General features: G+C 45.2%; 1 protein-coding gene across 15 annotated transcripts in view; it reads right to left on the bottom strand.

Moving 5' to 3' along the window:
• The window catches only part of TMEM164 (transmembrane protein 164), a 318,291-nt gene that overhangs the window by 17,720 nt on the left and 275,450 nt on the right, over positions 1 to 25,121 (bottom strand). For 10 of the 15 annotated variants that reach the window (XM_037822481.1, XM_037822480.1, XM_037822470.1 and 7 more), the window contains one exon: positions 16,897 to 16,975. The exons of the other annotated variants lie outside the window; for them this stretch is intronic. In XM_037822481.1, the coding sequence (XP_037678409.1) occupies positions 16,897 to 16,975 (79 nt within the window). The remainder of the gene's footprint in view (positions 1 to 16,896; positions 16,976 to 25,121) is intronic. 15 annotated transcript variants of the gene reach the window in all.

Genomic DNA, 25,121 nt, shown 5'->3' with positions numbered 1-25,121 from the left:
AGCTGGGTGGGGCACACTCCAAGCAAATCCAACCAGCACCCAAGGGTCTGCCCCACACAAGACCACAAAGATAATGGCATTTGGGGGACACAATACATTCAAACCGGCACACTGTGTATTTTACTTATTTACTTCTTTACTGTCTGTCTCCTCCCACAGAAATATATGCACCTCACTGCTTTATCCCCAGCAACTAGAACAGTGACTGACACAAGGTAGAGGCTCAATAAATATCCGATGAAAGGATGAAGTGCGAGCCTAGTATGTTGAGAAACTTTATAACAATTCAGTGTCACTGGGCTATCTGTGGGAGGAAGTGAGTGGCAGGAGGGGAGAGTGAGGCCAGTTCATGATGAATTCTGTTTGCTGTATGTGCCAGTTTGAATGTATTGTGTCCCCCAAATGCCATTATCTTTGTGGTCTTGTGGGACAGACGTTTTGGTGCTGGTTAGATTTGCTTGGAATGTGCCCCACCCAGCTGTGGGTGGTGACTTTGGTGGGATACTCCCATGGAGGTGTGACCCCACCCATTCAGGGTGGGCCTTGATCAGTGGAGCCATATAAAACATGCTGACTCAAAGAGACAGAACGGAGTGCAGCTGTGAGTGACATTTTGAAGAGGAGCAAGCTTGCTGGAGAGGAACGTACTAGGAAAAAGCCATTTTGAAACCAGAACTTTGGAGCAGACGCCAGCCACATGCCTTCCCAGCTAACAGAAGTTTTCCAGACGCCATTGACCATCCTCCAGTGAAGGTACCTGATTACTTATGTGTTACCTTGGACACTTTATGGCCTTAAGACTGTAACTGTGTAGCCAAATAAACCCCCTTTTTATAAAAGCCAATCCATCTCTGGTGTTTTGCATTCTGCAGCTTTAGCAAACTAAGACAGATTTTGGTACCAGAGAAGTGGGGTGCTTTTGCTGCTGAGTTGCAAATACCAAACATGTTGGAACAGCTTTTTAAATGGATAAGGGGAAGTTTCTGGAAGAGTTGTGAGGAGCTTGATAGAAAAGGCCAAAACTGCTTTAAAGAGACTGTTTGTGGAAATATGGACTCTAAAGATACTTCTGATGAGGCCTTGAACAGAAATGGTGAATGTGTTGTTGCAAACTGGCAGAAAAGCGATCCTTGTTTTAAAGTGGCAGAGAATTTGGCAAAATTGAGTCCTGGTGTCAGATGGAAGGAAGAATCTGGAAGCAATAACCTGGAATACTTAGCTGAGGAGATCTCCAGACTACCTGTGGAGGATATACCCTGGCTTCTCCTTGCAGCTTATAGTAAAATGCGAGTGGAGAGAGATAAACTTAGAACTGAATTCTTGGGTTCAAAGAAACCAGAAGCTGATGGCTTAGAAAATTACGAGCTTCCAGGGGGTGGAATCCCAGAAACTACAGCCCAACATGAGGATGTAACCAAACATGGAATCCAGCCGCCATTTCAGTACAAGCCAAGATTGGAGATGGAATTATCCAGAAAGGATTTGTGGAAACTCCTATTATCTGATGGCTTTGACCCCTGTGTGCTTCATGCAAAGCCAACAGAATTTTTGCGAGAACTTTATAGACAGAGCCGCTGCCAGTCTGGACTGGAGGAGACAGACAAGGAACAAATTGCAAGAAAAATTTCTTCAAAGACAGAGCCATGGAGGTTGAGGTCTGGAGTCAAGAGGCCTTGGGCTGGGAGAGTGGAGCAGCCCACACACATGGAAAGGGTGAGTTTGCCCTGGAGGTCGAGGGCGGGCCTTCCACCTCGATGCTCTGGAAGAGTTTTGCCACCCGAGGTCCCAAAGAGGGTGGAGCACATTCCCAGGGAATTGGGGAGAGCCTGGCTGCCACCACACTGTTCTGAAGGGGTTGAGCATGTGCCCCGGAGATGGAAGGGAATCCGGGAGCTGCCCCGATGTTTGAGGAGGGTGGGGCCGAGAAGGTGGTCTCCCCAATGTGTGGGTATGTTGGAGCACTCACCTAAGCATTTGGAGAGGAAAGGGCTGCCACAAAGGCCCTTAGGAAGGGTTAGACTCCCACTCTCTCAAGCCCCAAGGATGCAACGTTGTTCTGTAAATGACTCTCAGACTTTGATATCTAATGGAGATTGTCCTGTGGGTTTTAGGAACTGTTTTGGTCCTGTTAACCCTGTTTTCCTTACTCTTTCTCCTTATGGCAATGGGAATGTTTATCCTATGAATGTCCCTCCTTTGTATATTGGAAGCATATAACTTGTTCTAAGTCCACAGATCCAAGCTAAAGGAAAAGTATGCCTTAGGACTGACCACGCCTATATTTGATTTTGATGGGATTTTGTACTTAACTTTTGTTATTGAAATGGTTTAAGTTTTTGTGATATTGTGATGAAATGAATGTATTTTGTATTTGGAAAGATAATGTCATTTTGGGGTCCAGGGGGTGGAATGTGCCAGTTTGAATGTATTGTGTCCCCCAAATGCCATTATCTTTGTGGTCTTGTGGGACAGACGTTTTGGTGCTGGTTAGATTTGCTTGGAATGTGCCCCACCCAGCTGTGGGTGGTGACTTTGGTGGGATACTCCCATGGAGGTGTGACCCCACCCATTCAGGGTGGGCCTTGATCAGTGGAGCCATATAAAACATGCTGACTCAAAGAGACAGAACGGAGTGCAGCTGTGAGTGACATTTTGAAGAGGAGCAAGCTTGCTGGAGAGGAACGTACTAGGAAAAAGCCATTTTGAAACCAGAACTTTGGAGCAGACGCCAGCCACATGCCTTCCCAGCTAACAGAAGTTTTCCAGACGCCATTGACCATCCTCTAGTGAAGGTACCTGATTACTTATGTGTTACCTTGGACACTTTATGGCCTTAAGACTGTAACTGTGTAGCCAAATAAACCCCCTTTTTATAAAAGCCAATCCATCTCTGGTGTTTTGCATTCTGCAGCTTTAGCAAACTAGAACACTGTATTAGATATTTGGAACTTTATTCTAAGGGCAATGAGAAGCACTGGCATTTTTTTTCAAGAGGGCAGTGACACAATCAGAATTGTGCTCTAGCCCAGTGCTTCTCAAACTTCTACATGCTTTCAAATCACCTTTGGATGTTGTTACAATGTAGCTTCTGGGCAGTAGGTCTGGGAAGGAGGCAAGAGATTCTGCATTTCTTCCTAGCTCCCATGTGCTGCTGGTGCTGCCAGTCCTTGAACCACACTTCGAATAGCAAGGGCTAGAGCTTGCAATATGGTTGCTGATTGAAATAGAGAGAGATAAGAGGCAGGAAAACCAGTGAGGAGGCCAAGTAAGGGATAAACTAAAGTGGGAGTAGTGGGAATGAACTGGAGAACTGATCAGGAGGTCAAATTGCCAGGATTTGGATACTGATTGGAGGTGGCACAGGTAGGGGGTGGGGGGTAAGGAATAACAAAGGGCCAATGATTACCTCCACATTTCTGGCCTGGGTAATGGGAGGGTGGTGGTACCACTCATTGGGATGGGAAACATCAGAGAAAGAGCAGGTTTGGGGACAGGAAAGAAAATAGCAAGGTAAGTTCCTGACAACGATGCCATCTCATCTTTGGTGCCCTCTGTGGGGACTGAATCACGTCTCCCCAAAAAGGTATATTCAGGTCCCAACCCCTGGTCCTGTGGGTATGAACTCATTTGTAAATACAACCTTTGACAATGTTATTAGTGAAGATGTGCTTAAACTGAATGAGGTGGGCCTTAATCCAATATGACTCAAGTCCTTATAGGCAAAGGAAATTGGACAAAAAAAAAAAGAAAAAAAAAAAAAGGCCATGGGAAGCAAGAAGCTGGAAATCAAGGGAACCCGGAAGAGAAAAGAAAAGATGCTGCCTTGTGCATTGCCAGGAAACAGAAAATCCAAGGACCAAGGATTGCCAACATCCAGCCCAAGAACACTATGGTCTTCAGGAAAAAGCATTGCCTTGCCTATGCTTGGATTTTGGATTTCTCCTAGCTTCAAAACCATGAGCCAATAAATTCCCGTTGTTTAAGCCAACCCACTGCATGGTTATTTGTTTTAACAGCCAGGAAACCAATACACCCTCTAAATAAGTTGCCTGCATTTCTAGCCTTTGCAAGCCTTAGCTGCCCAGAAGATATATCCTTATGTGGCACAACCCTACGGTGATCATGGATATTTGATTCCTCACTCTCAGCCACTGAGTACAGGCCCAAGTCAGGTTTCCCTTCATCCAGGCATTTGACCAAATAAACCCTATTCTCTCTATTCTGTTTACTATAAAAGGAAGCAGAGGATGTCCTGGCTTGGATGATCATGTAGACGGGTCCATGTTATTGACCTCCTGGTCTCCAGGCCAGACTTCACCCTCAAAGAGCCTTAGTGGCGACCAACTAACCACCCAGCCAGTGCCTAAGGCATCTCAAAGGCCCACCTTCATTCATGAGGATCAGAGGGCCAGCCCTCTGTCAACAGCACACCAAGTTGAGGGCCCCGAGCTGGCAAAGAATCAAACAGGTGGACCTGACCCAGCGGAATGAGCACTGGGATTCAGAGCCCCAGGTCCTACCTTCTATTCTTACCAAGACCGTATGTGACTTTCTAAGCATCAGTGTCCCTCTCACAGGAAAACCCCAGGCCCTCCCTATCTGGCAGGAATTATGTTAGAGAAAGAAAGCTAGAAGATCATGAAGATACTTTGGAGAAAAGTTATTTACACATAACACCACTGTACCTTGTTTATGTCACACCGTTCATGTTAGCTGGATTGCTAATGAGCTTTAAGCAAGGGGGAGCTAACTCCTGGATCATCTGAGGCAATGAGGCTTCAACTTCAGCATGTATCAGAATCCCCTAAGGCAGTGGCTTCAAACCTGAGCCTACACCAGAATCCCTTGTAGGGCTTGTTAAAACACAGCTTGCTGGGCTCCACCCCAGAGTTTCTGGTTCAGCAGGTCTGAGGCAGGCCAAAGAATCTGCATTTCTAACAAGTTCCCCGGTGGTTCTGATGCTGCTGGTCCAGGGACCACACTTAAAGAACCACTCTTTGAGAACCACTCTCCCAGGGAACTCATGGAAAATGCAGATTCCTGGGTCCTGCCCCAGATGCTAGGACCCAGGAGGTCTGGATGGTCCCTAGACTCACCATGAGTAATAAGGCCTCAGGTGATTTTGATGCAGGGGTCCTCCCTTCACACAGTAGGAACACTGACTTAGGGCAATCCTGGAACCAAGAGATGTCCAGCAAGAGGCCTGACAAAGACTTCCGGTGAAGGGGCCAGCAATCTGGCTAGGTGTGAGGGGCAGCATCTCCTGGAAGCTGATAAAATTGAGGCAGAAAATCCTTGACTTAATCCTCTGCCCCCACAAAGCATGACAGAGCCCCAATTACTTCCTCCTCAGCAGGGGAAATCCAATTGTCTTCACAAACTGACCCACCCACCCTCTTGCACAAGGCTCAGTTCTCTGGGCAATGTCAAATTTCCCGGCTCCTCCCTCACCCCTTCAGGAGTCTTCCGAATTTATCTGAGTTCCTTATGCTTTCCCACGCCCCAATCCTGACCTGTATAAAGTGGAACTAGGAAGCCAGTGAAAGAGGAGAACTTTCATAGCATCCTAAAGTTAACTGGACAGAAGGGGCAATGGGATACCCTCGGTGAAGGAGGAACAGGAGGTACAACAAAGTCAGTATGACCTTGGGGGCCATTTTTCAAGGGGTTACTAGCCAAAATGCTTTTTCTTTAACTGCTCCTATGATTAGGACAGGGTTTGTATCGGGATCCTTATCCTCCAGGAGATAAATGTAAAAGCCCACTCATGAGAGAAGTGGCTGGCTCAGATCAAACATTGGGGTTCTTAAATCTCAGTTTCCTGAAATGGCCCCAAAGGACCGAATTGCCTCTACTTCAAAACCACCACCAGTCCCCACACCCTGGTCTCAAGCCTGAGAGTTCCACTGGTCACCAATTCCAAAACAGAGGTGCCCTCTAGTGAACAAAAAGGGGTTTCCAAGCAGCCTTGAGGCAGGGCTGCTTAATCTTCCTGGTGCCAGGCAGGAACCCCTCTGGCAGTCTAGGGACACCAAGGAACCCCTTCTGAGAACAACATTTTAACTGAATAACTAAAAAGGCATAGGCTTACAAAGGAAGGTGATTATATTAAAACACAGTTATAGAAATATTTAAACAAATTTTGTAATATAGTAATTACGTGTTTATTAATGCATTAATAATCAGATCTGGCAGTGGAGTGGGTCTAATAACTTCCATAATTTCTAAGCAGTGAGTGAGGAGCATAAACGGCATTCTGAGAGGTCTACACTTACTGTAATGTGATACGACCCCACCTATGATTATGCCATTGACAACAAAGTCACAGGGATATCTAATACCACCAGTGACTGTTGCCAACAGACATGTGCTATATTTCAGCTAGAGGTTGGTGAAAACGAAGGTGTGAATTTTTTCCCCTTCCTATTTGGAGACTACAGGTTAAGAACCCCTGCTGAAATAAAAGCCACCATAACAAATCGACCAAAACATCATGAAGATGCAGAATGGGTAGCTCTCAGAGGTTGCTTCATGAGCCCTGTGGGCCGGGACTAAGCCATGGTCCTAAAGCTGTGTGTGCAACTCTCCTACACCGTCCCACATCTGAGACCCCCTCCCCCCAGCCCAGCCCACCAGAACTTCTGGAAACCTGGTCCCACCAATGACAAATCCTTCCAGATCTGCCACCTCTTCCACAGAATGTTCCTTCCACCTCCTCACCCTGATGACATCTGGGTCTCCCCACTGAGGACACCATCTCTCTCGCTGACTGCTCTGAGTCTGTTCTCTTCCCTCTTTCTATTCCCACAGCAAGCTCTTTTGGGGGCTAAGGGGTCTGAAGAGTCCTCTAGCCCTCTGTCATTTCTTCTAAATGTTCACTCTTTCCTCCTTCTCCTTCTTTCAAGGCTCAGCTCTTCCTCCTTGTCACCGTCACCCATTATCCTCCAGGTCACTATCAGATTCAGCCCAGATCAGTGTCATTTGGTTTACCGTCTTCCTCTTCATGCCTTTTCCTGCCAGCATTCTGGGTGATTCCAATATCCATGTGGGTGACCCTTCTAATACCCTTAAACCCAATGGCTTCCCGAACCTCCTCGATTCTACAGGTCTGCACCTCTACTCCATCTCATTACCCACATCCTGGCTTCTGTCATTGCCCTACAATGCCCCCACCTCAGTTATATCATCTAACCACAACTTCCCAGACTTTAAGCTTTCCTATTCTCATTCCTACTGCAAACATACCTGTAGACCTCTGATCCCTCGGGCCCCCTTACCTCCCACCGTGGATTTCCTCCTTGTTCTGCAGCTCTCTTCTAGCCTCACTTCCTTCCATACTAGTTTACACACCATGACCAGTCACTTGAAATCTCACAATAGCACCCTCGACTCCCTCAGGGGGAGAGGGAACTCTCCACCCCTCTCTCCTCACACTTCCACCTACCCCCTCACTAGCTCTTCCCCAAAGGATGAAGACTTGCTCTAGGGGCTGGTCAGAGCCTGAGAAACTGCTCAGACCACATTTTATTATTGGGTACAATCTTGATACATTAACAAGCAGAAACAACAACAACAACAATAATAGCAAACAATTTGTATAGCATGAACTATGTGCCAGGCACTATTATAAGTGCTTTACATACATTAACTCGTTTAATGCTCATTACAACCCTATGAAGAAGTTGCCACTATTATTCTTATTTTACAGATGAGGAAACAGAAGCACAGAGAAGTTAGGAACTTGGCCAAGGTCACAGAGCTAGTAAGTAACAGAATCAGGATTTGAAAACAGGTAGTCTAGCTTCATAACATGAAGAGAGCATGCCCTTTTTTCGTGTGTATCTGAGCAGAACCTCTATTTTTCGGCACTCAGGCCTGTTCACCTTCTTTTCTATTTTAGCTACTCAGTGCCCTTGACTGGGTGGGAAGTAAGGTTGGGTCCACTCTATAGACCAGGCCATCTTAAATTCTTGGGATATGGAGCAGAAAGCTCACTTAGGTGTCAAGACTAAAGCTGCAAGCTCCAGCCCAGCTTGTCCTACACTGGATGTACTAGGGGCCCGCTCGGCTAATAATAAAGTGGCGCTGTTCCATATTCTGCTATTATTTCTTGGGTGACCTGCCCCTGGTTGGAAATCTGAAAGGAGGAAAGTGTGTGGCAGGATTACCAAAACTCTGTCCCAAACCCCGAATGAACATGCCTCACTCTCTAGAGCTTCAACAACATTGAAACTACATACAAAGCCCCAACCTTGGATCACTCCCTCACACCAGATTTTCTGCTTGTCCACTCAGGCTGCTGAGCCCTGCTGAGTAGGGTGGGGTAACCTTATAGACTAGTGCTGTAAAAATGCATGGTTTCCTGTTTCATGAGCTGTGTGGTCCAATACAGTAGCCACTTACCACACGCTGCTATTTAAATTTAAATTCAAATTAAATAAACTTAAGTAAAACTAAAAATTCAGTTGCTTAGTTATACTAGCCACATTTCAAGGGCTCAGGAGCCACAGTTAGCTAATAGCTACCATATTAAACAGCACAGATAGAGAACATTTCCTTCATCACAGGGAGTTCTACTGGACTAGACTTGTCTAGACTTGTCCCATTTCCTGTAGCACCCACTCCCCTTGTCATTATCCTTCTCAATCCCCAATCAAATGCCTTTCCTTCTTGGCAGTTATCACCACCTCCTAATTCATCCATTCCCCTTTCTCCCTAGTACTTTCAATTTTCCCTCTCACTACTGGCTCCTCCATCTTAGCATCTAAACATGCCTAGCCTTGGGGTGGGGTGGGGAGAGGGGGAGGGGAGGGAAGGAAAAGGGGTGCACTCTTGATTACTATTACTACTGCGATGAAATTTTCTACTGCCTTAGTTTCCAGGATACCAGTCTCTCCTCCTATTGCTCTGATTATTCCTGCAATCTCCTTCACCGCTTTTCTTCCTCTGGCTACTACTTATAGACTTATAGACTGATGTTCCCCAAGGTCTTTTTCTAAGTCCTATTTCCTCCCCACCTACTTAGGCACCCTGGATCATTTCATCCACTCCCATGATTGGATCCACCACCTTCATACTAAAGATACCAAAGTCTATCTCTAGCCCAGACTCTCCAAAAAGCTCTAGAATATTCCATCCAACTGCCTCCTGGGTATCTCAATCTGGAAACCCTAGAAGCACTTCTAGTTCAAGTAAAACCATCTTCCTCCCTAAAATACGCTCCTCCCTTCTGTGCCCTCCTCTCTGTTAGGGGCACCCTCTCCTACCCAGTCACCCAGGCCAAAATTCTGGGGCCTCACTGATTTATCCCTCTCCCTCACTGTCATAGACAATAAATAGATCAACCAGTCATCACAACTGTAACTCCTTATCTCTTGCAAAGATGAAAAGACATGAGTACTGCCACCTCGTGGCGAAACACAGTTAGATGCAGCAGTTGATACAACCACGGTTTTTTAAAAAGCTCAAGGAAGGAGAACATTAAAGAAAATGTGCCTTAGCCTTCCCAGGGAAGTCAGAGACAGCTCTAGAGAGGAGGTAACACCTCTGAGCTAACTCATAAAGGAGGACATGTAGTTTGCCAGGTTCCAGGTACAGAAGCTAGTGTGTGTGTGGGCAAAAAGGGGCACGGGTTGGACAAATCTGTCAGCTGACTTGTTCAGTTTAGAATGCAAAGCAATGGGAATTGGAGTGTAAGTGATAGGGAATGAGGTCAAAGAGAGAGGCAAGGGTCAGACTGTAAATCATCTTGAATGCCATGTAAAGGAGTCTGGCCTTCATCCTGGATGGGAATTTTAAACAGTGGGGCAAAACCTGATTAGAAGTGCTCTTTCTTTTAAAAAGGTCATCCTGGAGACTATATGGAGGGTAGGCTGGATGGGAGGAGGGCGCTCAGAGAGTGGGAAGATGGTAGAGAAGACAAAATAGTCCAAGCAAAATTGGCTGAGACCCTGGACTAGGGCAGGGGCAGTGGGGATGAAAGGAACGGTCTTGTGAGCTATTTGAGAACTTGAATTTCAAACTGATTGGGTACAGGGGATGAGGCAGAGGAAGGGGTCTAGGATGTTACCCAGGATTTTTGGCTTCAGCACAGGATGGATGATTAATCCACTCAGATAAGAAATAAAGGAAGAAGATGAGCAGGTTGGGAGAAGAGGTATGGCAATGAGGAGTTTGATTATAGACATGTTACTTTTGAAGTCCTGGGATGCTTCTCGAGCCTACAGTTCAATCATTGGGAAACAAGCAAAGCAAAGGAGTCCAAGGAGAAATAGCCAGAGAATGAGGAGAACCAGGAGAGATTGGTGTCATAGAGCCCAAAGAAGAAATGGGCATCTAAAAGGAGGGAGTGTCAGCAATGCAAAATCCATCGACAAACATCTATTGAGCATTTACCATGTGTTATCTCTAGAGTTGCAGAGGGGACTGGGTGGATGGGGGAAAGGAGTGGGATGGAGATTTTTCACAGGATGGCTTTTTTCAATTTAGATTTTGAAGCATGTAAGGAAATTATATAATAAAAGAATCAACAGGAAAACCAATCTAATGTTATGCCCCTACTTAAAACCTTCACCGGTTTCCCAGAGCTCCTAGGAAAAAGGCCAACCCCTGACCATGGTCAACAAGGCCCTCCATACCTGCCCCTCAGGCCCAGTTTCATTCCACTCTCCCTGGTGATCTTCCTGCTGCTGCAGTGCTTCTGCATATGCTATTTTGCCCAGCTGGAAGGCTTCACCTCCCCTAATTCTATGCTTGCCTAGTCAACTCTACTCATCCTTCGGTTTTCCGCTTACTGAGTGAGGGAACTCTCCCCCAACCCCCCAGACAAGGCATCTTGTTTTGTCATAAGCTCTGATAAAATCATGTTCTTTTCATTCAGAGCACTCACCTCAGTTGTGACTATACATTCACCTGTGTGAGAGACAGGTATTCATCAGATATGTTCTAGGAGGGAAGGGATTTTTGCTCATTGGGGCATCCCCAGTGGCTAGTGTAGAGCTTGGCAGAAAGAAGGCACTAATATGTGTTAGATGCATGGATGAATTGGATGTTGGGGGGTAGGATGATTCCCAGATTCTAGCAGAGGTGACAGGGTGGTGCCATTCATCAAGAACCATAGGAAGAGCCTAAGAGTCTCCCCCTGAGTACCTCTTTGTTGCTCAGATGTGGCCCTCTCTTCTCTAGCTAAGCCAACTCAGCGGGTGAACTCACTGCCCCCTCCTCCACATATGGATCTGACACCCAGGGGTGTAAATCTCCCTGGCAACACAGGATATGACTCCTGGGGATGAATCTGGACCTGACATCATGGGATTGAGAAAATCTTCCTGACCAAAAGGGGGATGCGAAATGAAACAAAATAAAGTTTCAGAGGCTGAGAGATTTCAAATAGAATTTAGAAGTCATTCTGGAGGTTATTCTTATGTGTGATATAGATATCCCTTTTTAGTTTTTAGTGTATTGGAATAGCTAGAAGGAAATACCTGAAACTGTTGAACTGCAATCCAGTAGCCTTGGTTGTTGAAGATGATTGTGTAACTATATAGCTTACGTGGTGTGACTGTGATTGTGAAAACCTTGTGGATCACACTCCCTTTATCCAGTGTATGGATGGATGGGTGGAAAAATGGGGACAAAAACTAAATGAAAAATAGGGTGGAGGGGTGATTTGGGTATTCCTTTTTACTTTTATTTTTTATTCTTATTTCTACTTTTTCTGGTATAAGGAAAATGTTCAAAAAATAGACTGGGGTGATGCGTGCACAACTACATGATGGTACTGTGAACAGTTGATTGTACACCATAGACGATTGTATGGCATGTGACTATATCTCGATAAAATTGAATTTTTTAGAAAAAAGAACCATAGGAAGACAAGCAGGGCCAATGGGGAGGATGATGAATCAGTTCCACATGGACAGGTTGAGTCTGAAGTGTATTTGGGACATTCAGGTGGAGATGTTGAGTCAAATACATGAAACTGAATCTCCTGAAAGAAGTCTGTGCTGCAGAGAGTGATTTGGTGGCCACTACTATACCGATGGGTAATTAAAACCATGAAAGCATATGAGATCATGCTGGGAGTATTAGAATGAGAAGTGAGCCTAGACCAGAACTCTGGGGAAATCAACAACTCAGAGAGCAGAGGAAAAAGACTTGAGAAAGCATAGTCAGGGAGCAGGCAAGCCAGGAGGGGGGTTTTGGAAACCCTCAGAACAGAGCGTTCCAAAAAGAAGCGATCAACAATGTTGAATGTAGCTGAGAGTTCTAGTAGGATAAAGACTGAGAGGTTGTGATTAGATTTGGTCAAATGAACTTCATTGGCACTCTTCAGAAGTCCCATTTCCGTGAAGAGGTGTGCGGGGGGTGGGGGGTAGATGTCATGTTGCAATGCTCTGAGGAATGAAAGATAGCTGAGAAGATGGACTCATCAAATGTAGACATGTGTTCCCTAAAGTTATGTATTATTTATGAGGTGATTTTAGGTGGTCAACAGATGAATATTTCATTTTTAGTAAGTATGCATTTAAAGTGTATTAAAATATATAACCAGTGTATCAAACCCATTATTTTATGGATATTATAAAGTTTCTCTTAAAAACAAATATGTTTTACTGAAAAAAAATCATTACATAATAATACAGATGGTTACATGGATATAGCAAAGTCTGTCATGCCTAAAGAACTGAAGTTTAGGAAATATTTCTTTGGATGATCCTTTTAAGATGTTTGGCTGTGAAGGGAAGATGAAAGGTAGGACTGTTTGAGGTTGAGAGAAAATTGTTTAGATTAGAAAAGACTTGAGCATCTTTATTGGCTGAAAATCAACACAGTGTGAAGAAGGGGTTGAAAATCCAGGTGAATGAGTGGCTAATCAATGGAATGATGTTCCAGAGGAGGTGGAAGAGATGGGAGGTAACCATACAGGGGAGTGACTGGCCAGGGACAACAGGGACACAACTACCCTCAGGACAGAAGAGAGGAACAAACATTAAGACGGCAAAAGAAACTTGTAGAAGTTGAGAGAAGTGGTCGAGGGAATTCCCACCTGAAAACCTCTATTTTCTCAGTCATTGACAGGGGCATCTCTTGAGAATGGAGAGGAAAGGAAGTTTGAGGAGCATGGATAGGAAGTTCAAGGAGGGTGGTAATGGTTTAAAACAGGACTTCTGAGGGCAATATGAGGCACAGCTGCCAAAGACAGAAAATAATTGAGCAATGATGCTGAGAGCACAATTATAATTGAGATCATGAAATTTTAGTGGCCTCAATCTGAAGGATGTGAGAGATTTTCTGCAGTAGGTCAAGTCTGGGCACACTGAAAAGGGATTGGACACTGATCCCAGTTGGAAGGGATGAGGAGGTGGGATGCTTTCAGGACTGGTGAGGGGGAAGTTCCACTAATTGGTCATGGTGGTCCAGGCTGACTGGGAAGAAAGTAGGCTGACAGGAGTGGAGATTTGGATCAAAAAAGGGACAAAGAGGATTGGGATAGTAGACGGAAGAATTTTAGGGGACGGTAAGATCCAGAGGGTGAGCGGCTGAAGAGCAGGGGATGCAAAAGTCACAGCAATTAAGAAGCTCAAACCTTGAAAGGGTGAGGGTGGGATGAGTTGTCCTCACTGGAAGTCTCTAGGGATGCTGGCTGGAGTTGTAATGGAAATATTGTGAGCCACGGGCCAAAGACTTCTAGGACTGTGGGGGAAGGGACTAATGGGTTAGATGATGGTGGTGATGAAGAAAGAAGTAGAGAGAATGTCAAAGGAGAAAGCATTATTACATAAAGCAGAGATGAAATAATGGTCTGGAACTGTCAGTGGGGAGCTGGGAAGCATATGGGGCAGGGCAGTAAGAGCGGCCTCCATTAGTGTGAGCTCCAGGCAAGGGGCAGAAGAACTTTTTGTTCTGTGAAGAGCTGGTGGTGGAGGACAGGACTTTGTATAAGAAATACAGTTCCAGAGGACCAAAGGTAAAGAGTAAGGAAGAAAGGAAGCAGGGAAGAGAAGAGCCAGGCTGGCAGAGGAAGAAAACAGCAGTGTAGCCCCAAGAGGGGCCCTGTGTACTACATTGGCAATTTAGGACTGCAGGAATGAGAGAGGAATGGGATTCCCTCTAAGCTCTACCCACCCACCCCAAGCCACAGAGTAAGAGGCACTATGTGCTCCACAGGACCTTGCTTTCCAGGAAAACAGGGTTCCTGGGCAAGGGAGGTATCTATAAGAAGAGCTTTCTCACCTTGGGTAAAAACTCCTGAGCAATTTATTTCTGGAAAATTACAAGAAGCTTCTAGGGAACGGAAGCTCCAAAGCCTCAGTTGCCTTGGTTCACAGCGGAATAATCTGCCCGCTGCTCACTCCAGATCCATTCCGCCTCTGCAAGACCTAGGCCCAAGGTTCAGGACCCAAAGTGAAACCCAGACTTAGGAAATCCAGATTTTGCCCTAAATGTTCATGGGTCCAACAGGAGATGGAAAGTAAAGAACTGGGAAGAGAAAGGAGATCTCAGAACAGCTCAAAGCTGGTCAGGTAGAAGGTGACAGGCCTGTGGAGTTCTGGAGTGCGCTGGATGCTTGTGCCCAGGGCCAGGAGTCAAAGATCTGCTTGGTAAGAGCACGTCACTCATCCCACAAGCTAAATCCTCCTTGAGCTAGGGAATCAAGAGGTTATTAACAGTAACAAAGCATCACCTCTCTCATTAAAGTCCTACTGTCTCTCACCTCCCCGGTTAGGGAATTGGGTTACCTGCAGGATCTGCTCTAAGCAGGTAAAATTATCTTTGCAGAGATGGTGAAGAAAAAGGGAAGGTGAACCAGGCTTCTGAAATCATGGCTCCCACAGCACTTATTACACTATTATAATTGTCTGTTCTCCCCAACAGACTCCTCGTGGAAGCACTGTGCCTGTTTTGTTCATCTTTGATTCCCACTATAGTATAAATGCTTGACACACAGTAGGTATTCCAGAAATAGGAGTTGAATGCATGGCTAGCTGAATCAGAGTTAGGGTTGGGGGGGGGGGCAAACCCCCAGCCTAATGTGGTTAGGAGACTGACATCTGTCCTTTAAGACAGCATGGCATATGGGAAAGAGCACCAGTTTTGGAGGGCATCTGGGCTGGGCTTTGAATCCTGGGCTCTGCCACTATGGCTATGGGGGCAAGCTACCTAATAGTTCGGAGCCTTGATTTTCTCCCCCATAAAAGATGGATTCTTCCCCCAGGCTATTTGTGATGAGCAAATAAACGAAACATGCCTAGTATAGTATTTCATACATAGGAAACACCCCCAAAAAAGTAGCCATTGATATTTGCTGTGGTTATTATTACTATTACTATTGTTACAGTTCCTTCTCAGGGTGAGCGCCAGAGGGGTGAGGGAAGAATCACTAACAGCACGAAATAAATTAGAATTAAACCTTGGAATCCCCAATTCCTCAGCTCAGTCCCCCTGACCAGGCCACAGGGGAATCAGCCACTTTTTAAAAGAGTGTGACTTCCCAGACTGTTTTCTGGGGAAGGGCAGAGGGTGACTGGTATTTCCCATGTCAGGCCATTCTAGCCCAGCTACCTGACAGATTTTTATGGTCACCTCAAAGCACCAGTCATGCACATTTGGGCAGAACTTAGAGTCCTTTTATCACACACCTCAAAACCCAGGAATGATGAGTAATGGGGTTCTGGAACCCTGGGAGAGCTGCCTGCTTGGTTCAGGTCAGAATGAATCTCCCAGACCTGGATATTAGGAAACGGCTTCCTTGCCATAGCAGACAGACCTGGGAAGTGGATTTTGGCACTCTGGATTTCCCTTGAAGCTCAGTGGGGAAAAACAGGACATTTAGAACAAGTTAAAAGGAAGTGCTCTTTGATAGTATGAGCCCCCAAGTGGCGGCACAGGGTAAAAACAGCTTCAAAGAAAATTTACACAAATCTATAGAAAGACGTTTTTAATCAATAGAAACCAGGGAAGAAACCAGGGCAAATCTTGGACTATAAATAGACTCCATGGTGAGCAACGGTGCCCATTCCCCAAAATGTCCCTGGGTTGCCTGGTCCTTGAGGTTATCTCATGGCAGAAGTTCTTAAGATTTACCAGAATTCCCGAGTGAGAGGAAGTGAGCATAAGCCAAGAACCAGCTGAGCACAACAAAAGCTCCAAATCTTCTTCCAGTGAGCTCAAGGGCCCATGTGGCCCCCATGCCATTTTTAGTGTAACTGACACACCCAGAGTGGATTGAAACTCCCATCCCTTTTTGTCTCCTTCACAATAGAGGGAGGGGATAATTTAAAGGTTGCTGTATTTTGAGGTCACAAATGCATCCGCTTCCTTTCCATGCTGTCTACCAGATTGGTGTTCTCTCTTTCATGACCAAATGAAGGTTTTGATGGTTTATCTTACATGGAGGTCACTGCTCTTTCACCTGCCTCTTCCACCAATCCCATAATCCCCCAGCCCCTTTCAATATCTTCTTTGGTTCTGAGAGGATGGATATAATGAACAAGAGTACAAGATCTCTCTCTCCTGAGATGTCAGAGTGGCTTCATTCTCTCCTACTGCACACTGAGAGACGGGGATGGCAAAATACAAGAGCATGACCACATGTGGGGGGCTCCATGCAAACCCAACACCACCGCAGACAGAGCCCAAAGCCCCTGTGACAGGCAGTCAGCAGCACATTGCTCGCCCACCAAAGATGCTTCTGAAAAGTACTAGACTCTCTGCAGGCCCTGTCCATGCCCATTTTCCCCACTGTCTAGTGTCAGGCAGGAAGCATGCTGAAGAATCCCAGCCAAGCAGCAGCTCAAGATCCCTGGTCAGTGCCCAGGAGGTTGTGACTCCCCCAAACAGAAGGAAGGCGCCAAGGAGTGGAGGTCGCATCGCGGTGGGGTTTGCTGGCCTTACCTCCTCTCCAGAGCAGGTAGATGGGCACCACGTAGAGCATAACATGCTGAATGTAGTAAATCTCCAATTCAAAGGGGAGCTGTAACAACAGGAGGGAAAGAGGGGGTGTTTCAGAGCAGGAAGCACTCATTTCAATAGGCTGGGAAGTTGACTGCCCTTGCTCTTTAGGATCTACACTTTAGCAACCCCATGCACTTCACCAGGTCACCTCCCTCCATAATTAGAGAAAAGATAATGAAATGAATATATGTATGGCCTAAGCTAGCATCTTCCAAAGTGTATGTGGCACAGATGGTACTTGCAAAACGCTCCATGAAACGCGTTAGGTTCAAAATTTGAACTGCTGCATACTATAGATCTTCTCTTGGAGACTGACCCTATGAGTTGGTATATTAAGGACCTGAGTAGTCCCTACAGTAAGAAACTTGTTTTTTTAAAACACCGCTTACCTAGTATTTCTCAAACTTATTTGACCAGGGACTTTTTTTTTTTTTTTTTTGGTAATACCCAGCATTCTGCCAAATATACTTGAAGAAACACTACCCTATGTTACTTCCTGCTCCTGATGAATAGAAGGCAGATTACTTAAAAGCTTATTTCCCATTTGGCATGAAGACTATAAGGGTAGAATTTATTGCTCCCATTTTTCCAGATGAAAAAAAAAATGTGATTGTTAGGCTGGTAGGGCCTAGATCCAAGAATAAAGAGTTTCGCCAGTGGATATTTGGGGTTATTCCAGAGTTAGCCCTACTTTTGGATGAGGACCAAGTAGCTGAGCCAATTTCAGCATGGCTTGCCAAGAAGAACTTCCCCACCCTCCCTACGTCTAACAGGCGCACTCAGGCACGCACATACACAGTGTCACATGCTCGCTCACTTCAAAACGGAAGCTCTGGATTATCAAACCAGAGCATGATTTCAACCTGGCATGGGTACCCTGCTGTAGAACTTGGCAGTGGACAGAGAATGGAAGTGGGTGGGTAGCTAACTCAAATTCTTGGGGAAAAAGAACTTCAGCGGCTGGCAAGAGGCCTGGCCTTCAGGGCCTACACAGCCCCCAACAGACATACGCCACATCAAGGCGAAGCCCAGCATGACAAGGACACCCAGGGAAGCGGTCAGCTGCCTCCCTGACCCCTACAGGGCCAGCATATAATCAAGCCTGTGCACTAAGGAGAGAAGGCAGTCATAGGCTCCCCAGGCACAGGAAGCCAAGCCTGCCTTGTGCCAAGGGCTGAGACTGAAAGATGGCAGAGCTCCCAGAATGGGAGCTGGGACAACTGTGGGCCCTGGACAGAGACACTGGCTCTGGCTCTTAAAAATAAAAATCCATGCAGAAAGAAAATTTCCCTGGGACCCAAATGATGCTTTGACTATTACTACATGTTCACAGAGGGAAAGGTAAAATCCCAGTCACTCAGAAAAGGAGATGAGGTTCCAAGTGCCCCTATAGACCAGGTTGAAATACACAGACCAGAATAGGGGTTTGACAATGGGCAACACTGGCATAAGGAGCTATGGACACTCTTACACACAATATAGACAACCCTTTTTAGGTTCTAATGAATTGGAATAGCTAGCAGTAAATACCTGAAACTATCCAACTACAACCCAGAACCCTTGAATCAGATGATTGTATAAAAATGTAGCTCATGAGGGGTGACAATGTGATTGGGAAAGCCATATGGACCACACACCCCTTTGTCTAGTTTATGGATGGATGAGTAGAAAAATGGGGGCAAAAAAAAAAAAAAAAAGGCACCCAGTGTTCTTTTTTACTCTAATTGTTCTTTTTCACTTTAATTTTTATTCTTATTATTTTTGTGTGTGTGGCAATGAAAATGTTAAAAAAATTAATTTTGGTGATGAACATACAACTATATAATGGTACTGTGAACAATTAATTGTATGCTTTGTATGATCGCATGGTATGTGAATATATCTCAATAAAAATGAATTAAAAAAAAAAGAGGACTGGAAGCTTCCATCGGTCTCTTGGAGGCCTCATCCTCTACTTAAGAGGCTACCGGGGATGAACCTGGACCTGGCATTGTGGGATTGAGAACATCTTCTTGACCAAAAGGGGGATGTGAAATGAAACGAAATAAAGCTTCAGTGGTGGAGAGATTTCAAATGGAGTCAAGAGGTCACTCTGGTGGACATTCTTACCCACTATATCGATAACATGTTTTAGGTTTTAATGTATTGGAATAGCTAGAAGTAAATTCCTGAAACTATCAAACTCTAACCCAGTAGCCATGACTCTTGACGACTGTATAACAATGTAGCTTACAAGGGGTGACAGTGTGATTGTGAAACCCTTATGGATCCCACTCCCTTTATCCAGTGTATGGATGGATGAGTAGAAAAATGGGGACAAAAACTAAATGAAAAATAGGGTGGGATGGGGGGGGATGATTGGGGTGTTCTTTTTTATTTTAATTTTAATTTTATTTTGTGGAATAACGAAAGTGTTCAAAGTTTGATCATGGTGATGAAAGCACAACTATATGACGATACTGTGAACTGATTGTACACTTTGAATGACTGTATGTTATGTGAATTTATCTCAATAAAATTGCATTAAAAAGAAAAAAAAAGGAGCTATGGAGGCCTGAGATAAACACACTGGTCTCTCACAGTGAAGTGGTCTGTGGAGGCCGTGCACACCCAACTATCTTAAATGTGGGCACTGCTTTATGCTTTTTCAAATGTTTTCACACTCCACAATCTACTTGATCCTCACAAAAAGCCCATGAGGAGGGCAGGTAAAGTATCATTATCCTCAACTGTCAGATGAGGAAACTGCAGTGCAAAAAGGTTAACTGACTTGACTGAGGTCACCCAGAAAACAGGGAAAGAGGAAGAAGTCCCAGGAAGGCTCAGTTCTCGGGCTGCAATTAGAATCTTCAGGTACCTAAGGAACTTGCAGTCTCTCTGAAACAGGCTTGGGATCCCAGGTTGCTCTCTCATGGCAGGGAGCAGCGAACCAGGGCAGAGGGCCTGCAACCACCAGCCGAGCCCCTCTGCCAACCTCTCAGACTCCAGTTGCTCTTTGCCATCCTAGAAAGCATACTTCCTGCCCATATGTCCAGGGAAGCAGTTTAGCACAGCGGTTGCAAGCAGGGACTTGTCTGTCAAATCTGGGTTCTAGATTTGGTTCTGCCACTTAATTGCCCCGTGACTTTGGGCAAGTCACTTAATCTCTCTACTTCAGTTTCGGCATCAGTAAAAGGGAAATAATTATGCTTGCATATTTTAAGGTTGTAAGATTTTTTTTAATTGCAATATAACAAATGTATAGAGTACTTAATACATGCCAGGAATACTCAATAATGGGCCTAATCCTTGTAATAACTGTACTATTCCTATCATCTCCCTTTTAGAGATCAAAAATCAAGGTATGGAGAAGTTGAATAACTTACCCAAGGGCACACAACTCATTCAGTGGCAGAGCCAGGATTCAAGCTCAGGCAGTCTGGCTCTAGAATCTACAATCTTAGCCAGAACGCTCCGCTGCCTGCCCCCAGCCCCAAAAGCCTGACACACAGAAGATATTCAATGGAGAGGTGCCACTTATCACAACTTGGGAGTGGTAACAGTGGTATCAGCAGCAGGAGCAGCAGCAGGACTAGCACTTGTCCTCACTTGTCCCTCCACATGGTGACTGGGCCCTGCCCTCTCCTGTTCAAATGAGCCTTACCTTCTGCAGGGCCTGCTCTGCCCCACTGTTGCTCCCCACCTCACACAGCACAGGGGCCCAACTCAGCCTCCCATCTCCTGAGGCTCTTGCCACCAACCCACTGCAGTTCTGCAGACACCTCAGCCACAGACCCCAGATGGGACTGCCACAAGACTGCCCCCAACAGCAGTTTCCTCCCTCTGAGGGCTGCCTCACCCCAACCCAGGAATTCCCGACCTTGGAGAGACCTAAAGAGGGTCAAACTAAGTGTAGGCAACACTGGCAGCCAGAGCTAAGGAGGAGAGTTTCCTCCTTGGGCACAGGGGGAAGTGTGGGGAAATAGGAAGAGGAAGGAAAGGAGGAGATGTTTGTGGTTGAATTGTGTCTCCCACCACCCTCTCTCCAAAGATGTGTTCAAGCCCTAAGCCCCAGTACCTGAGAATGTGACCTTTTTTTGGAAACAGGGTCTTTGCGGATATAATCAAGTTAAGATGAGGCCATACTTGGTTAGGGTGGGCCCTAAAGCCAATGACTGGTGTCCTTAGGGGAGAGATTTGGAGATTCACAGACACAGAGGGATGAAGGCCACATGATAACAGAGGCAGAGACTGGAGTGATGCAGCAGCAAGACAGGGATGCAAGGAAGGCAGGCCACACCAGAAGCTGGAGAAGGCAAGGAAGGATTCTTCCACAGAGCCTTTGGAGGGAGCATGGCCCTCCCGACAACACCTTGATTTTGGACTTGTAGCCTCCAGAATTGTGGGAGAAAAAAAAATTCTGTTGTTTTAAGCCACCCAGTTTGTGGTAATTTGTTATGGCAGCCACAGGAAACTAGTAACAGAGAAGAAAAAGAAGGACAAGAATAAAGAAACATACAAGCGGAAAGAAAAGACAAGAAACCGCCACTTGCCATTTAATGACAAACAGTATTTATATTATGTGCCAGGCACTGGTAAACATGTTTACATTTGTTATCGCATTTAATTATCACAACTTCCCTGTGCAGTAGGGCCTATAATCACCCCCATTTGACAGATAATGAAAATAAGTCACCCAAAGAAGGTATGGAGATGGGGGGGAACAAGTATTCAGCAATGGGGAAGAACAAAGGTAGTTCTTTACAGAGCACGGAGTCTGGGCTTAGTCCCAGAAACTTTCTCATAGAGACTTCCCCCAACCCTCTTGTCCCCATTTTATAAACATTATCTATGAAATGTCACACTTCTCCGAGAAGAATTTCCACTTGGTCAATTCCTTTCTACCCTACAGAACTCACATGTCGGGAACTCCACTCTAATATACATCTCAGGGTTACTTTTCAGCTGGAGGAACCCTGAGGCTATAGAAGAAAAGTCCTGCATCATAGCAGATGAAATTCAAAAGCAATAAAAATGTTTTAAGCTACACAGGTCATTAACCTCCTTCTCACATCCAAGTCGACATCTTTTTTTTAGAATCCAGAGAACAGAGTGGTTAAGTTTCCCAGGCCTCTGGAGACAGAATACCTGATCTCCTCCACAGTAAGACGCCCTCCCTCCTCCTCCTGCCCTACAACACTGACTGCTACACCACCACATTCCACCATGGAGGAGCACCAATCCCACAATGCCCTACATCCCTGCGTACACCAGTCACCATAAGAAGCTCAAGACTCCCAGGTCACCCCACAACATCTGAATGCTAATCCCCATATGGGTCTGTACACCCCCGAATCTGACCCCATCTCCCATCCTTCCCCAATTCTTTTTTTTTTTTTTTAGTCTGCAGGTCTTTATTTGGATCTTTTTTGTTTGTTTGTTTTTAACAGTTTTATTCATACCCTATACAATCCATCCCAAGTGTACAATCAATGGCTCTTGGTATAATCACCTAGTTATGCATTCACCACATCAGTCAATATGAGAACATTCTCATTTCTTCCCAAGAAAAAAATCCCATACCCCTTATATCTCCCTATTATTGACATTCAGCTTTGGTATAGTGCCTTTGTTACAATTAATGAAAGAATAACACAATGTTACTTTTAACTATAGGCCTTGGTTTACATTAATTGTATTTTTCCCATATAACACCCTATTATTAACACCTTGTAATAGTGACCTATGTTTGTTTCAGTTCATGTAAAAACTCTTATATTTATACAATTAACCAACATCACTGCCCATTCTGGGTTTCACTAAGTTATATAGTCCCTGTTTTTATCCTCTAGCTTTCTTCTGGTGACATACATGACTCTAGCCTTCCTCTTTAAACCATACTCACACTCCGCTACCATATTCACACTACCATCACACAGTACTGTGCTATTCATTTCTGAACCTTTACAATTAACTTTACTGAACATTCTGTATTCTTTAATCATCGATTGCCCAATCTCTGCCTACCTTCTAACTCCTGGTAACCTATGCTCTTGAATTTAACTCTCAGAGTTTGCTCATTAATGTTAGTTCATATTAGTGAGACCATACAGTATTTGTCTTTCGGTTTCTGGCTTATTTCACTCAACATAATGTCCTCAGGGTTCATTCACGTCCTTGCATGCCTCACAACTTCATTACTTTCTGCAGCTGCACAATATTCCATCATATGTATACACCAGTTTGCCCTTCTGCTCATCAATCAATGGACCCTTGGGCCGCCTCCATCTACTGACAATCATGAATACTGCCACCATAAACATCGCTGTGCAAATGTCTATTCATGTCCCTGCTTACAGTTCTTCCAAGTATATACCTAGTAACACTTCCTCAATTCTTGAAACCCTTCCACTCTATTCGCTGGAACCCACTGACCACGTTCGGCAAAATCCTGCACATCTTCAAACTCTTCTTGAAACAGTCGGAAACCTGGTTCCCCTCTGAGGACACTGCTATCCCAACAGCCCTCTCAAATGGGGGGTGTTTTTGCCTCCCATAACCTCTCATACCACTGGGCCAAAAGAGATCCTCTTGTTCCTCATTCCTGCTTCCTCTTTTTTCCAGACCATTCTCTCTGCCTTCTTCCAAACGACTCCCCAGATTTCAATTTCATGTCTCCGGACTTCATCACTCACTACCCTCCCTTGCTGCAGTCATTCTACAGATACCCCCGCCCCCGACACATATCCCTCCTCAGTCCCAGAAGACTTTACCTCTTGCCTCTTTGTCACTTCATTCCAACACTCATCTGTCAAAATTCATGTGTTTTCAACATTTAGCAACACCCTAGCCTCTCCTCTCAATGCCTTGACCTCCATTCCCTTCAAGATTTTGTCCCCATCTTACCTCACCTCTTTATTCCCATTGTTAGACCTGTCATTACTAATACCTGCAAACCCTCCATAATGTCTGTCGTGCATCCGACTTCCCAACCACCGCCTCCTTATCTATCCAAATCACTCCCTTGCATATTCCAACTCTAACAATTTTTCAACCTCACTGGAACCTACAGTCTATTGATCCTACCACCATTCTCCCATCCCTCACCAACCGTATGTCCACACTCCTGTCCTTACCCAGCATTGAGTTAAAGGTCCATCACTCTCTTCCACACATTCTCAACTGGCCTCTCTTTCTTCCTTTTTTCATATTTGCCTCATAAAAACCACATTCCTTGTGGCTAAAGCTAACTCTCCAACTATACGTCCCTACACCCACGCAAGTAAACCTGGCTGGAAAAAAATATATAGCCATGCTACTAACTCTTTAAATTCATGACTGCAAACTTGGAGTGGGCCCTTAATGCTGCCCTACAATATGACTAGTTCCCAAGTCCATTCACTCTCCTCCCTCCTAGATAACTAGTTCACACCTTCTCCCAATTTCCTCAAACCTGCAACACCTTTTCCTCCCATCCTCCCTCTCAGCTGATGATCTGGCTTCCTATTTCACTGGGGAAAAAAGAAATTGGAAGAGAACATTCACAAGCTCCCACTTTCACCTCTCCCTCCTCCCTGCACCCATCTCCACAGCTATCTTTTCTTCTGTTACTATGCATGAAACTACCTATGCTGCTAGCTAAGGCTAGTCCCTCTATTCTTTCTTGCCTACTCAAGGATGTCCCACCAGCAACTGTCCCTTCTTTCATAGGATCATTCCCATCAGAAACAAACATGCTAACATAGGTCCTCTAAAGAAACAAAAATTCTTGACCTTACTTCTCCCTCCTGCTATCCACCCCATTTCTTTGCTCCCCTTTATGGCAAAACTCCTCAAAAGATTTGTTTCTACTCACTGCCATCATTTCCTCTCTTTCCAATTACTCTTCAAACCCACTCTCATCAAATTTTTCACTCCCATCACTACCCCAAAATCACTTTTGTTGAGGCCACCAATGACTTCCATGTTTCTAATTCCAAATGGCAAGATGAGGATGGAAGGTAGCCTACATGGTGTCTCTGCATGAATTTTAAATAGGCACCCCTTATTCTGCTTACTCATTCCTATGCCAGGGTGCCAGGGGAATTTTGTGCCCGATTCATCCCCTTGTGCCGTTAACAACATGCACAACTGTGTACACTGGTCAGTCGATTTTCAGGCCTCACCTTACTTGACCCATCAGTAGC

Source organism: Choloepus didactylus, chromosome X, assembly GCF_015220235.1.
Source record: "Choloepus didactylus isolate mChoDid1 chromosome X, mChoDid1.pri, whole genome shotgun sequence".
In the NCBI taxonomy this organism is placed as follows: Eukaryota; Metazoa; Chordata; class Mammalia; order Pilosa; family Megalonychidae; genus Choloepus; species Choloepus didactylus.
This window is presented reverse-complemented; position numbering and strand designations above follow the sequence as displayed.